Here is a 17,036-nt window from a genome sequence, read left to right as displayed (position 1 = left end):
GAGCATAAATGACACTCATTTCAACTGTCTATTATGTATATATACTGCAAGTTGCTTAAATCAGTATAAAGTACTAACACTCAAAGTTTACTCAGCACATGGACAGACTTCTGCACAATACAAAGAAGTATGTTCAGTGACAGCCAATGCAAGCATCCTTCTAATCGTATCTGAATTGTACACAAACCAAGCAGGGACAATAAAGGAGTCAGTCAATACACCCTGCTGAGTAAAAAGCTCATCGGAGGTGAAAATTTAAAATACATTTTATTACAAATGAAGAGTAGCTGATTGCTATTGTTTGCTTATCAATACTGCATAGAGAAGAGACTGAACTGCAAAGAAAACTGGCTAACAGAAGTAAAATGGATTTAAGTAAACAACATTCTACATAATCAGCTGTTTAATGTCTTGTGCAATGCTGGCTCAAACAGGCTTGATTGCTCACTAAGCTGTAGCTTTCTTCTACCTTTGCTGGATCAAAACTAACAAAAGTGGCAGATTTCAAAAAAAACCCCAAGCACAATAAACCAAAACAATACCAAACATAACAACCCCAGAAACAAAAGAAAAAAAGGTTTGGCAATTTCTAACTACATTTATTTCTCAAAAAGACAGATTTTTTTTTTTTAAATATCAAAACAGCCTGCTATCAGATTTAGCTTCTGAGAAAATACTGTGTAAAGCAATTTCTTTAGCTGAATCTGGGCATAAATGAAAACAACTCAAGAAATACTCCTATCTGGCCATCTGTTGACTACATCAAAGATCTGAAAGCAGTAGCTGGGATGAAAGAACTATATATAAGCATGTGTAACAGGAATTCAAGTTGGCATAGGAACCTATATACAGCCTTTATGCTACCAATGAATCTCTGTAGTATGATGATACTCTTTTTGCTAACAAATGGCTGAAACCTGGCACAGTTACTGTGAGAAATAACTGTAATTATAAGATAATCTAGGTCATAAGGACCAATGTTTGTGTCAAGAAAATTATGGCTTTATGCACTGGGCTCTACAAGAAAAGAAAAAAGAAAAAAAGAGTAAAAACAGAAGCAAGCACCCATGGGAAGGCTATGTACTGTTTAAGAGGGGTTTATTCAAGACTGTGAACTGAGATGAGAGGTGAAACTCAGCCAACTGAATCTGCATATCTTACTCCAGCAAGGTCAGAAGTGTATCAATATCAGTGTCTCCCATTAGGATGTAGTAGTCAGACATAAAGAGATATAACAACGACAATGACTGCACAGAATCCAGTATATTAACAGTTGTTTTAACAAAAGGAAGGAAAAGTTATGCCCATGAAAAAATACAAGTGTATACAGGGGTTGGAATGGGGGAAAAAAAAGATAATAAGGATAGCATAACTAGAGAAAGAGGAGAGAAATCTCATTTATCATTTATACTGCATATTCATGGGGTATTGACCGCTTAACTCCACTAGATCGGTTATTAGTTGTCCAAGTTCACTGCTTTGTACTTATTTAATAAACAGCTGTACATAGAGTGACTTTTGTGCTAACAGACACAAATTTTTAATCCTGATCTATTCTAAAAGTCATCTTAATGAACTGCCTCCTTATATACTACCTCACAGTTTATCAATTAAGTACTTCTCACAATAAGAACAGAGTCCTAGCTCACAGAGAGTATTTTCCTAAAGAAACCCAATACATTGAAATACAAGAGTAATTAGTATCAATTTATCAGAATTTTCTGAGGTTTGGGTGAAGGAAACACCTTACATCTTTTTCATATATTGTCTTTAAACTTTTAAGAAACAATGGATCATCTAATAACTCATAAAAACCCAACTTTTTTGCTTAAAAAAACCCCAACACACACCTGAACTGATATATTCTGAAAAATACTTTGTATAAAACTACACCATCTTACTTTTTATGACAAATTACCTTCATGTTTTAATCCACATTCCTTGTGCTGTTCTGCCAGCTGTTGCTCGCTTTTCTTGCAAATGTAACATCTGAAAACAAAAATACCATTCAGTTCCTGAAAACAAAACTATCATTCAGTTCAACTTTGTTTTACTCAATCATTACAAGATCTTCCTCCACCACAAAAAGCATCATGGTACTTACAACTCTGATGTGGCATGAATCATGATGGCCCTGCAGACAGTATAGGTACTTAAGTACAGTGTTGAAGATTACTAGATGACAGAAATAAATGTATCACAGAGCCATACAATCACATAGGTTGGAAGGGACCTCTGATGCAGTCCAAACCTCTGCTCAAACCAGGTCTTTCAGGATTAAGAAGTTCACCATCTTGTTCAGTAAAGTTCTGAACATCTGCAAGGGTAGAGTCCACAAGACCTCTGGGCAATTTGTTCCAATATTTGACTGCTGCAACAGTGAAAAACACTATATACTGGAGCTAGTCCTTCATCTCTCAAGTGCTGAGTACAGGGGAAGAATCACTTCTCAGGACTTGTTGGCTCCTCTTTTGCTTAGAAAGCTCAATATAAGGTTGGCCTTCCCTGCTGCAAGGACACTACTAACTCAGGTACAGCTGTTGTCCACCAGCATCCTGAAGTTCATTTTGGCAGAGCTGCCTTCCAGCCAGTCAGTGACCAGCCAGTACTGTTGCATGGGACTATTCCACCCCAGGTATACAATACTGCCCTCTGCTGAACTTCAGGAGGTTCCTATCAGCCATTTCTTCAGCCTGCCAAGGTCCCTCTGAATAGCAGCCCTGATGTTCAACTTGTAAACCACTCCTCCCAATCTGGTATCATCCACAGAACATGACTGCACTCTCTGCCACTGTCCCAGTCCGTAATAAAGATGTTGCACAGTATTAGCCCCAGCACAGATCCCCAAGGGACTAGTAATTGACTGCCAGTTGGACTTGGTACTCTATCCTTTCTAGGTTCTAGTTTTCCACCCACCTATCTAGTCCACAACTCATCAATTTGGTACTACAGGAAACAGTACCAAAGGCCTTGCTAAAGTCAAGGTATATAACACCCACTGTTTCCCCCTCATCCACAGGCGTGGGGTCAGAATATATCAGTGACAACTGGGGCAAAGGAGTAATTTTCTATCCTTTTCTGTATCTTTTATCACTAGGTCCCCCATACCACTAAGCGGCAAGACCATAGTTTCTTTAGACTTTTGTTATGATTGGTACACTTACATAATCCCTTTGTAAGAAGCAACACCCTTCACAGCCCTCACTGATTTCATCAACTCCACTTGAGCTTTTGCTTTCAAATTACATCCCTGAATGTTTAGGCAATGTGTCTGTGTTCTCCCAAAGTAACTCATTCCACTTCCACCTCCTCTTTACTTCTCAGATCCTTGATCATCCACATTGGTTTTCTATCATGCTTACTCAAGTTTCTGCATATCAGAATGGATTGTTCGTTCTTGTGTTTTGAGGTGGTACCAACCAACTCTCTTGGGCCTCTTTGTCCTCGAGGGCAGATTCCCACAGAATCTTGCCAAGATTCCTGAATAAACCAAAACCTGCCCTCCTGAAGGTCAGGGTTGCAATTCTACTTTTTGTCTTGCTTACTTCTCTCAGGATTTAAAGCTCTATAATCTCACAGTCACTGCTGCCAAGACTGCCCTCAACCATCGCATTTCCCACTTTCCTCTTCTGTAACAAGACCAGCAGAGCATTTCTCCTAGTCAGCTTGTCAATCGCCTGCATGATCACTGTTATCACCACACTCCAGGATTCTCCTGAATTGCTTGTGCCCAGCCCTATTGACCTTCCAGCAATTATCAAGATGTATAAAATCCTCTGTGAGGCACTAGGTGCTCTTTACACCCTGAGACCTGGATGACAGTTTTCTTCCTCTGGAGTTTCTGCTGTATCAAGGCACCTGATGGATCAGACAGATCAGCTAGTACTGGAGACAGTGACCAGCAGCATGTCACAGCACTAAGGCAATACAGCCTCAACACGTTCCATGCAGTTTCTGGCCAAAGTTTCTGTCTCCCCTATATGCTGCTGTGCTGTTTTCTGCTGTGACAACTACTATATCTATGATAGCCACATTCATATATAAAGAAGAATAATAAATACAAGTGCATAACTTCAAGCAGGTGAGAGCAAAGAGAAAGGAAGGAACACTGGGAGATTAAGACAGGCCCCCCGATTGGAGAGGCAAGTGAAGAATATCACACAGAACTTATACAGCATAGCAGTAGTCTATAAAAAAGGCTAAACACGCTGATTCCTGAGAGGACCTATCCTCAGGACAATCCATGCCAGCTGTTGTCATGGCACTAAAACAATCACTAAAATTGCTAGATCCAATTACAATGCGAACATTTGAGAATTTCTGAGTAATTATTTCCATTTGTAGAAGCTGCGAGGCATCCAGACTTTTCATTTATTAGCAGTAACACAGCACAGTACCCTCAGCATCTCGGAACTATGTAGTGGACTGTTATACTTTGCTTCATTTAAAATTGGGGTAGGGGGAGACCAGCTAACAAAATTTTATTACGTTTTTGTTTACTGACCTGATAAAATGAGATGTTCTGTTTAATGAGTCGATAAACTTTTTTACAAGCTTATCTCTTCCAGAGTTAAGTGTTTTGATATTAAAAACAACATTTCTGTGACCCCTATTTATGTATAGGCCTTTTCAAACAGTTCATGTCAAATATCCAGAGATAAACATTAGCCTACCCTGTTCTGCAGCTATCTTTATCTCGTGGAGATCCCAGTGTGTGTTTTGCTGGTTGAAAAGAAATTGTTCCTTCATAGTAATGATGAGAAAGAAACGTCTTGAAGCCTACATAAAAAAAGGAATTAACCAGCATTAAGTCATTACAAATCCACATTGCAAACACCTCTGCATACATCTTTTGATTGTTACTCTCCTTCCTTCTCTAAGGACTGCAAAACAATAGTTGCCCTCCCCAAGCTCACAGCTCTTTATGTTATGATGTTTTAGACTGTAAAGGAAAAAGCAATACCACACCACCTCCACAACTTTTTAAAATTTGCTAATAGTGCCATTACTTTGCTTGACATCTTTAAAAGCCAACTAAAAATTTTAGCTATACATCACTACAGAATCTTAAAATTGGCCTACACTGGTTTTGCATCTTCTTTCCCTAACACAAGACAAATCACAGAAGGCAAAATAGCATAGAATTTACCCAAGTATTAGCTAACTAGTCTAAACCATTCATCTCTATAATCAGTGCTGGAAGAAGGACAAAATTAACAATTCATTCCATCAGCTGAATGTCCCAAGATAGAGTGCCTATCTCTGACTGACTGAAAAGAAAAACCAGTATGATTATCACAGAAAAGATATTACTTTTTAGGCAGGTATCACTAGGTGACATATATTGAACACAACTTTAGTAAGCACACTGTTAATGCTATCCCGAAAGTTAGGGAGCTTTACATAATGTGATCCAATGTACTTGGTACTACATGTTTTTTAAAATCAGGTTCAGTCTGCTTCTGATGTGTAAAAGCTTCAGAGAAGGTTGGTTTGGAAAGAATACATAATCTGATTTAGTATGTTTACATGCTGACAAAAGGACGTAATAATTACACAAGTTACCTGAGTAATCATATCTAATCGGACCCATCCACCGCTTCTTTTCACTGTCTTTTAATATATCTCCATAAAAGCCGTAACCCAACAATGATACAGAGTACTTTAAAAACGTGTTGTTGTGATGTACAGAAGAGACATCCAGAGGCTGACAGTCACCTATGAAGGTCAGAAGTGCAAGGTTCTATTAAGGCTTATTTTGTTTGCAACTGCAAACACAACAGTACCTTTAATGTTACAAATTTTTTTAAAATAAATATATGCTGTATTTATGTCATAATATATATATGTCATATCCATATGTATTTCTTACACATGTGGAAAGGAAAAAATAATTTTTTAATAGTAATTGGATTTAATATTTAAAAAGCATTAAGCACTAGGTGAAAAGAAAGAGGTCGGTATGCTGAAAATATATAATGAAGAATTTAGACTCATTTACCATGTGGTAGTAAGAGGGGATGTTACAGAAGAGATCAGTGCACTATCGGTACATCTATAAGATACTACTTAACCCTGTATGTCATACTATCAGAGGATAATTCAAGCTGGAAGGGGCCTTTGGAAGTTTCTCAAATCTCCCACTCAAAATACATTCAGCTATGAGGTCAGATCAGGTTACTCATGGCTTATCCAGTTAAGTCCTGAAAATCCCTAAAAACACCACCTCTCTGATGTCCTCATAGTTTGGTGTGGTGGTGGGTTTTGGGAGGTTTGGGGGTGTGTGTGTATTGTTTCTTTGCTTGCTTTTTTGGTATTTTGTTTGGTTTGGGTTTTCTTTTTTTTTTTTTTTGTCCCCATCTGTTTCACCTTATGTCTATTGTTTCTCATCCTTTCACCATGCACTACTGTGAAGAACCCTTTATCTTAGTGAGCAACATTTAAGAATCTAAATACCTGTGTATATCTGCACATTTAATAATCCCGCTAAAATACTATGATATACTAAATCCATCTCTCTGTCTAATCCTAGTCCAATGGCATAACTCTACATATGCTGAACAGAGTTAACCATGGGTTAATAACAGAGAAGCACATGTGTAAACCTTTGCAACACCACCTCCTAAAACTGCAATTGTTAAGCGCCGAGTAACAAGTGATAATGAAATAATCGTTAGTTGGAAATTCTATCCTTTATGCTTACACAACATTGTTAGAACTGAAAACGATCTTGCACAATTTTTCAAATTCAGCATTAAGAACTGGGTGACTATGATTCTTCAGTATGTGGCAAGATAGGATGGACATCACAAATCACAATGCACTGAACATGCCAAGCTGTCTCCTTCAGCCCACATGCAGTTCAAGGACTCCATTACTAGAGGACTTTGAGAAGTAGCCATGTCAGCATCCCTACTGATGACAACGTATCGAAAAGCCTTTCTTGAAGAGTAGTTGCTTTCCTCCCTAGTTCATCTTCAAATATATGACTTACAGATGGTAAAAATAGGGAATTATCAGCTAATTCCAGTCAAGCGGAAGTCATGCTTCTAACTTGGCATGGAAGCATTGAATTGCACACAACAACTGGGCAACTGGTACAAAATACTACTATTCAAGTGTCATAGCTTTCTCCAAGATAGATATGTATATATATAGACAGACATAGTCCAACAATTTACACTGCTTATTGTAATTTACTGCTATTTTCAAAAGTGTGCCAGAATGTATGAAAACTTAAGCACCAGACATAAAGTTTCAAATTATTATGATCTCTTGAAAACAATGAATAACAGTAGAGAAAGCAATTAATTTTTAACCTCCTGTATTCCAAATCAGAGTCTTAAATCCTGGACAAAAAAAATATCTCTATTTCAACTCAGCCATTATGTTCAAAGTATATTTCACAGACATACAGAAAGAACTAAATGAAGTTACTGCATTTGGCTACTAACAAACAGTGAACAGTGACCACCCACCTACAATAATATGAAGAGCTGATGTTACTGGATCAGAAATGCCAACAGTTGAATAGCATATGCAATCTGTTGATCCTGAAAAATAAAAAACTTGAGATTAATTTGTATCTTTTCAAAACAAGTATTATTGCCATGGTCCTCCAAATAAAAGCATTATGTTCCTTTGGCACGGTCCTCCAGATAGAAGCATTATGTTCCTTTGGCTTGCCCCTTTCTATTTTATGGAACAAAGTAAATACAGGGATACAAATATTATTATTTAAATTGTAACCTTTTTCCCCCTCAAATGAGTAGAATTTATTTTTCTCCATACAAAGCACAAAGATTTTCACTATATAAGCAATAAATATATATAGCAGTTAGTGAAGGGAAATAAGTTAATTCACACGAAAAATTTCAGGATTACATTGCAGCTATTATATCAATTAAGGATGGAGGGGAAAGGAGGCATAGGCAGATTCTCCTTTGCTTAAGATTGCTTACTCATCAAGATCTCATGAAAAGAAGTTGACTGGTCTCCTGTTTTATGGGGCACTGATCTAAATTCCAGGCTGTCAACTTGCTCTCCTCCTCCAGTTGTGTCTTAAACCAGAAACCCCTGCTTAGTTCTATTATTTAAAAATTAGTAAATGCTTGCTTTCACAAATTAGTTTACAGATAAGGGAGCAAAATGGATAATGTGCCTTTACAGTCTTGAGCAAAATACCTACAAGAAGAAAAGGAGAAAGCTTTAGGTTTCACCTATATTTTGTCTTTGTTACTAACTACCTTCAGGCCACTCCCTCAAGTCACTATGTCCACTCAGTATTTTAGGTGCTGTTTAGAAACCCTGATCCCTATTAAAAAAACCCCAACCAACCAAACAAAACAATCTAAGAGCCTAATGTAGGGTTCTGATTTCTACTCTATAGCAGAGACTTGGAAGTCAGGGCCAGACGTACCTAAGCATATCTGTTGCAGTATCTAACTTCAGAGTTACCTTGTAGTTTCTCCCACTCATTCCCTGAAAATGAATTCCTTTAAAGTCAAGGCTGGAAGTAAGAAAACAAAAAATTACTTTGTCCACATATATGTTCTTGGATTTGCTACTGACACACTAGATGTAGAGCAGCTGAAATACAGAGTACTTCCATTTCTGAGGCCTAATCAAATTGAAATAGAAAACTAAAAATGGAGTAATGAGCAATCACTATTTAAAATCTACTTTTGGTTCTTTCTCACTTCAAGAAAAGTCTGGGCATATACAGTTGTCAACTGGAGCAAAGAAAATCCTTTCCCCTCCAACTCACTTAGGAAATGGACATGACTTCCCCTACCAGTGAAGAGCATGAGAGAAGCTTCTATCAAGTAAACACTATGCAGAAGCCAGTCACAGTGAAAAAGAAGCAGCTCCGGGAGCCAGTTAAAGAGAATATAAATACAGCAGACCTGCAGAACGAAAGAAATAGCGTGACTGAAGTGATCTCTTTCTACAAGGTTGAGGTTCAAGATGGTGAAAGTGAACCATTACAAGTATGTGCCTCTGCAGAGGAAATGACTCCAATTTCTCTCAGTATGGTAACAGGCAAGGTACACAGATCATACCATGCCACATTTGGAGTTTTACAGCAGAAAATATTAATCAGACTTCACATACTGAAGCTATGCTTTACTGATAATTTTTTCAGTTTCATTTTCCCTCCTACACCCATGAATTTCACTTAGGCAGAAAATTCTCACTTCTTTTGAAAAGAAAAACAAACAAACAAAAAAATAGCCACTAAAAGATCTGACCTGACCTTTTACTGCTGAATGTACAAGCCTGACATTTCATTCAACCATTTCTTCGAGATCTGTTTGCATTCTGCTGCTAGAATAAGCTTAGTCACATTTGTCTTGTAAACAGAGCTGCTAAGTAGTCTTACACTGTAAGGTGGGAGGAGAAGAGGAGAATTCATGCAAGCTGTATTTTAACACTGGAAGCTTATCTCCCTATACTCTTCTGTAGTCAGTAACAAGCTGATTTATCTGCTGGCCAATTTTATAGAACTTATTTTCATTTCTATTCATTAACTAGCAAGGGAGGGCTAAAATTAGATCTGAAGTCTGAAATTAATTCTAAGATCCTAAAATGGGAGACTGGGGAAGACACCAGCAGTGTTTACCAACTGTCAAATCATGACTTGTTCTCAGACGTGCCAGTGGAGTACCAACTATAAACAGTAAAATGTTTGGCTTTTTCTCTCTAAGCCAGCAGTATGGAGCAACAAAACCAGTATCATTCCTTATGTACATTCCAAAAGAATATAACTGGTCATAACACTACACCAATCATGAAGCTAACAGTACTAATTTAAAGGTCACAAAAATGTTCATAATATCTAAGGACTTGAATCTCATTCTAGAACTTTTCAGACAAAAATTGGTTTTATCCTTAGTTTTAAATTAGGTGGGTCTTGAATAGATTTGCAATCTACTACTGCTGAAACAGCAATCGAGAGATGCACATGCAAAACCCACCAAAATCTGGCTTATTTCATCAGTATAACTCTGACACAGAAAGCAGGATTAGAATGTAAATATAGCTTGACTAACATGCCTTGATTAATAGTTTAGGATTGCCAGAGCACACAGTTTGGGCAAGAAGCTTTCACAGAGCATGACTCTTCACTAATGTTAAGTGGTAGGTGTTCATTCTGGTTAAACAGAAAAATTATATACATACTCTGCCACATTTTGTTTGGGGATTTGTAAAGGCAACAGCCCAACTGCATTACGGAAAAGAAAAAGAGTTTTTTATGGGTTGCACAGAACTACATGCAAATGAAAAGAAAGCACTCAGACTGCTTGTTAACTGAGTCCTGATTCATTAAAAAAGATCTTCAGTGTGGACACTAATTTTTGCATTGCTGTGCTAGAAGAAAATCGGCATGCAAGGGAACTATTAAGTTTCAGGTTAAGACATCTGGAAGTAGCTACCTATGTACATGTAACACCGCACACCATGTTGAAGCTTTGATTTTGGTCAAGGAGATCTTGTCAGGAATGCTGATAACAGCTTGACCTCGATTCAAGGTACTCACACACAGGCCCCATTTGAAGGGCCTTAGGAAACAAGACATCTGCACCAGACATGCAGATGCAACATAAGATCTACAGGCTCTACTGACCATAGTGACCAGATGCCCCCTGGCTATAACATGAGTTTAGATGCCCATCTCACCTGCAGACACCTAAAGGTAAGCATAAAAATTTGGGTCAAATTGAAACTCACCCTAAAAAGAGTAACTCCTTTACCTAAAATGACACCAACCCCCAGTGTTCGAGTGCTGCAGATTACTCTGCTTGGCTTCCAACTGCTACTCTAGCACAACAGTTGTCTTGCACCATACCACCATATGTACATAGCTGAATCCCAAATTAAATGTCTGAAGCCTCCCAGTTAAAGAAAGCTCTCATTCACAGATATTTTGATATTAAGAGCCTACTGAAAGTATGAAGTGTGTCTTTGTTAAAATAAGTATAATTACTGTGAATCTTTACCATACATTATGTACATTAGAGCCCTGTTTCATTATCCATTTTCCCCAAAGTCCATTTGTTATTAGGAGGCATCATACAGCCACATAGCTGTTATATAATCAAGTTTAACATTCTTTCCCTCCCCAAATTTAAACATTGTAATTTTAAAAATAAATTTAATGATTTAGAAATTATCAAGGAAATTATTCCTTTTAATTAATCAAGGACAAATGATCAAGATATGTATTTAAAATATTAAAGAGTATGTAGTCCCCACAAAACATTTTGCTAAAGCAAGATTCAAAAAACCAAATTGATGGACAGCACTACACAGAATACAGTACACCTAAATCACCAGATTTCTCCTTTGCATGCAAATATTGCTGGATATTTGTGAATAGACAAATCACGCCACAGGTGCTCAGACACTATCTAACAAGCTTTAAATAGGTCACAGAACCACCAAAGCGGTAAGTAAAACCACATATTTTACTGGTTGTGTGGAAGGGTTCATGCCATATAATTCTGTGGGAGAAAAAATGTTTAAAAAAATCAGTATTTACTATCTGTAATAAATGAGAAGGCAAAGTACTAGAATTAATAATCTGAAAAATGATTAAGACTACTAACTTTTAAGTTTTCTTAAACCAAAATACATGCATGCTGTGGGCTCTAAGTATTCATTTTTGTGCTTTTATTGATGGAAAACTAAGCAAATTCCAAAGAACTGGAAGACCATCACTGTAGTACTAAACCAAGCAGATGACAGAAGCAACAGTCAGCTAGATGTTGATCCTATAGAAAAGAGTGAATTTAATAAAGAAACAGAAATACTCTTAGTGTTCATAAGCACTGTTCTATGTGAGATACCCTTGACAGGGGCAGGTGCTCTCACAGGACACTCAGAATCCTCAGAGCTCAATTAGCATGGCAACAGGATTCTGTACTGCAAATAGGTAGAATAACAACTTTAGTATTTTTGTGAAGTCACGATCCATGCAGACACCTTAGTGACAAAATACCTGGTGAGTTATGTTAACAACAGACTAACTGCATAGTCTTGGTCAAGCTGCATTCAGTACTTTGAAAAAATGTAGATGGTGACTTTTCTGGGAAGTCATTTTCCAATTACAAGGATCTGACACATTCAAAAGTAAGGGGAGAAGCTACCATTACAGGGAGAGATGCATGGCCTGGGCATACAGATATGTTCCTATACAAAGTTTCATATACATTCTTTCTGCATCCAGAAACCAAGAAATCAAATTTAACACCCGCGTAATGACAAACTGGCCTAAAAAAAAGAAACAGCTCAGATCATTGGGCTGGGTGTTTTTGGTCAATAATCACTTCAGCAGAAGTTCAGTGCCACAATACAACAAAAATGGATTAATAAAACAATGGCAAGTTTCAGAGACGGCGTAACATCACAGGGAAAAGTAATCTTGACTTAGTTGTCTTCAGAGCAACCCCTCCATATCACATACAGTATTTAGCTCTAAGACTGTCATTTCCAGAATTAAAGTGCTGAAGGATGAACACAAAACATTGCACTTCAGATTTCAAACTGGACATACTGAACCTTGAAATGAGATGCTAATTAAACTTCAAAGATCATTAAATACTACAAACGTTGTAACAGGGAAAGCTGTGGGCACATCACTTGGGGTCATCAAAAAAAATAATTAGATAGCATTTTATGCTATACTTTAAAATATTTTCAAAGTGAAATTTTACAGCCTAGAAGACAGTAATATAAGAGTCCAGTCATACTTCATGATTTTACTTGCAGCTGGTTTTAAAATTTGTGAATGAATCCTCCACCAGTTTTCTATACAACCTTCACATAAGAATGCTGAAGATGGCACAGGCTTTAACCTCTACAGCTACACATCAACATGCTGTTATAATCATACTGCACGCTTCAGTCCTAGATATTAGAGTTCATACCTTGACCACAACAAAAGTGAGAGGAATCTGGATACATTAGAAACCCAAATCATTACAGCAATTAACGCTTTGTTTCTACACTTCACTCAATCTTTCTTAGTGCCTGTAAGATTTTCCCCCTATCTGCAGGGTAGGCAGGCAGTCTTGGTTTCTGGAAGAATGAATGCATTAATAGTACACGACAGCACAGAGCAAAGCAGGACTTTTTTCTTCTATCTTATGAGATCATGAGCATTTAATCTAATCCCTTCTCTTTTACTAGAGTCCTCCAACAGGAGTTGACAGCTTTGTCCTCCTGTTCTATGCCAGGTTTAGTAAGATGAACGAATTAACTTTGGCTTACTCCAGAGGGTATAATTTTAATACTTAAAACATGTGGATGAAACCTCAGTGTCGCATATTGTAAGAGAAATGATTCTCTGTTTTTAAGTTCTGTGGAGGCATATTACCACTCTGAATACAGTGAGAAACCATGGCTTAATGTGCTTTTAAGGCTTGATGGCACTAGGAGAAAGTAATAACTAAATAGAGGTTTTCATAGGTGTGCTGACTTGTAGTTACCACATCACAATGCAAAACTTTGTCAGGTTGCTACAACCTCTAAGTACTCTTCACAGCAAATCCGTTTACAATAGCAATCAGTCAATTTACACTGGCAGATTTGAGGAATGGCTGCAACTAAAAGAAATTCAGAAGTTAAAACTACCATTTGAGTAGCAGCCTTTATTCATTTCAGTAAAAACACAAGTTATTTCATAAAAATGTGCCATAAAGCATAAGAATAAAGGATATTTTTTAACCAGAAGACACACTAAGAAAGAGACTATCGAATCAGACACCTCTGTTATTACAAGTAGCATCCAACATTAAAGAAAAAAGCCTGCACAATGGGATTCTGACTATGAAATAAAACTAGTTATTAAAAAATGGTCATATATGTTGAGAAAGTTTTAGCATTAAATCTCTTTCATTTGTCATTTCAAACAATTAAATTGACAGCTTGTGAGCAAGATTAAGTCTGCTGAATTTAAGGTTAGTTTGAATACAGACACTGTTTAATCACAACCATAAACCACAACCTGCCATGTTTCTGTCACAGTTTGACATTAGAACTAGATGATAAAAAAGGCAAAAAACCTGATTCAGAGTCATCTTACCCCAGGCTCCTGTCCTCACTAAGTAAACTGTCTCCATGTATCAGAAGACACACAGAGCTTTAGAACTTAATCTCTAAACTATGGATAGTGTTTGTTTTCAGTATCTGTTAATAGTTCTCGGGATGTTAAGAAAAAGTTTGGTTATAAAGAACTAATAAGAGCATAATGAATGAAGTTTTTCTAGATGAATGATTTATATTTTATTATTCCTTTTGACTTGCTCTATTTTAGGACTGCCAGTTTAGTTTACCAAAAAAAAAAAAAAAAAAAAAAAAAAAGAGTATTTTTAAGGATCTTACTTATTTTGCAACAGACTTCTTGCACTAGTCTAGGAACTAAGGGATCTGTTGGGATTGATACATGGTCAGAAAGCAGCTTCACCAAGAGCTGGGGGAAAAACCCTCTTGCTGCCTTCCTGACCACCATGCAATGCATGAGTTTGGCTATTTCATACAAAATTTAAGGTCCCTGTGATGGCTAGATATGTTAATAAAGAGTTAAGGTTTATTCAGTGATTTGACTCCCTTTTTCAGTAAAGAAACACTTTCCCATATTTTCAGTAACGTATCATTTTAAATATTGTATAATTTACAAACAGATCAAGATACATATTATCCTTTGTACTTCCAAAAAATAGAATTTCAAGGCCAGCTTCCTCATACACCATTAAAAATAATTTTTGAGGGATATGAATAATGACTTAGAGAAAATATTGGAATCATAGCTCTGATTACAAGGCTGTACCTCATGTTAGTTCAAGGAATATAGCATGCAGTATACATTCAAATAGCACACATCAACAGTGGACAAAACACAACAAGCAAAACACTAAAGTGTGTAAGAAAACAAAGTGTCTTGATACATGTTAGCAATATTAAAATATCAGTGAAGATCATAGTTTTTGGTTGCAATTGAAAAAATGCATTGAGAAATTGTTGAAAAAGCAAGGTTAATCTTTAAATTTTAACATGCTTATAGTTAACTTCCTAAGGATAAAGTAATAGCTCTTAATATTGAGCTTCTGTTTTTTTCCAGTTGTATCTTGTTATGGTCACCAGTAGGCAAAATCTAAAACCAACCATGTAAACAAAAACCTTTATTCCAAGAAATTTGCCCAAATAAGGGAAATGAAGGGTAAAGCACTTCAAATTCTGTTCTTGTCAAGTTTATTATACAAACTGATTTTAATACAAAGTTTTAACAAATAAGATCAGGATATACTTAAATACAGTAATTCTCTTATATAGAAGCCTTAGTGTGCTAGCTAAGAAAGAGAATGAAAAACCATAAGGGGATATTCACATTGCTGCTTTTAGTTATCTAACCCTTACTGTACTGCAAGCAGAAAGAGTTAAGATTCTTTCAAGCAACAATTCAGACCTTTTGGATTTGGATACATTCTTCACAAAGATATGAGTATAAAATTAATCATCTAAAGCCTGAGGGTACAAATCCACTACTTGGTGTATTTTTGACAATTTGTGTGAAATTTTCTCATAATATCTGTGGCTTAGTTCTAGTCAGAACCTCATAATGCTCATTTCATATCCCAGTTCTTTAATTAAAATCTCAAACATCTGACAAGAAAAAGAGAACAGCATAGAAAAGACATTGAACTGTCCATTTGTCTTTCCACAGAGTCCTCAAAACTGCACATGCTATGAAAGAGTTGCAACACTAAATCCAGTTCCAGAAGGAAGAGTCATCTTGTAAGTCTACTTCTGAAGGAGTCTTGGGGACCTACTGGGCAGGGTGAGGCAACACTGGATTTAACAGCAAGATTGATCCAAATAGTGCCTATGGTCAATAAAAAAGTTTATTACCAAAGACCTGAATTCCAAGAATTCTCTCAAATGCCTCTTAATGACAGTAGTCAGGATTGCCTGAAAAAGTGTCTGTCATTGAGAACTGCGAAGGTATAGCACCTCTAAAAAGGGGCAGAAACTGCAACCTGGTATGGAACCTGAGGACCATTCCTCAGTTGTGATTGCCTTACGCTTTCTGTGTTGACCACTTCGGGGAGGGAATGGGTAGGGTAGGGGAGAGAAAAAAATCTCAGCAGTTGTTTGGAGTTTGCCAGACCAGTGTGAGGTAATCATTACAATTCTAACTAAATTTGTGGAGCATTTAGAACTGGAGAAATATTTATCAGCTAAGTCTCTGTTCAGCAAATTTCACTCACTAATGTGTTCAGCAGGGCAAAGGTGTTACTGTCAACATCTTGTTTTAACACACAAAAAGCCACCAAAAAAAAGTAGTAATTAAATTCTGAAGTTTCACATTAAGATTTGATTTCCTTTACAAAGTACCCTTCCCAAATAAAATTGCATTTGATTAATAATTATACTGGGATACAAACAGCTTTAGCTAGGTGTCATATTTTATACTTAGGCCTAAATTCAAGACTTTATGAATAAGAAGAAATTTCAGGAATAAATGAATAAAGTAAACTGAAAGTTAACCCTTTCTTACCAGCAGGAATTATGCCAATCCTTATATTGCACTGGACTAACGGTGCTTTGGGATTATTTTGGTCTATGCCAGAGTCCTTCTGTATTCTTCCAATGAGACCATGCATCACTTCACTGAACATGCCGTCCCCACCAACACAAACAACACTGCCAGGAAACACAAATTAGAATGCACACTAACAGTCAATAAACAACACAGCAAGTGTTCTACTTAGGGCATGCACTCAGCACATCAAAAATAGTTGTTCTATTCTCTCCTCCATTTTTACAGAATATAGTAGCCCACAGCCAGCTTGGCAATTAACAAAAAGCAGAAAAAAAAAATTCAAGCTACACAACTGCAAATGCACCTAGACATGTCTGTAATGTTCGAAAAAAATGTTGGAACGCAACCTAAAAAAAAATATCCTCTATTGCTGTGTGCAGACAGACAAATATCAGTGGAAATTCACTATACAAGGAAAACACTGAACAGGACT

General features: G+C 36.8%; 1 protein-coding gene across 4 annotated transcripts in view; it reads right to left on the bottom strand.

Moving 5' to 3' along the window:
• Positions 1-17,036, bottom strand: part of CERK (ceramide kinase) — a 47,736-nt gene that overhangs the window by 8,761 nt on the left and 21,939 nt on the right. For all 4 annotated transcript variants that reach the window (XM_074903259.1, XM_074903260.1, XM_074903262.1 and 1 more), the window contains 5 exons: positions 16,559-16,704; positions 7,479-7,553; positions 5,566-5,718; positions 4,674-4,779; positions 1,919-1,989 (listed from right to left, as the gene is read on the bottom strand). In XM_074903259.1, coding sequence (XP_074759360.1) covers positions 1,919-1,989; positions 4,674-4,779; positions 5,566-5,718; positions 7,479-7,553; positions 16,559-16,704 — 551 coding nt within the window. The remainder of the gene's footprint in view (positions 1-1,918; positions 1,990-4,673; positions 4,780-5,565; positions 5,719-7,478; positions 7,554-16,558; positions 16,705-17,036) is intronic.

This window comes from Athene noctua, chromosome 3 (genome assembly GCF_965140245.1).
Source record: "Athene noctua chromosome 3, bAthNoc1.hap1.1, whole genome shotgun sequence".
NCBI lineage: Eukaryota > Metazoa > Chordata > Aves > Strigiformes > Strigidae > Athene > Athene noctua.
This window is presented reverse-complemented; position numbering and strand designations above follow the sequence as displayed.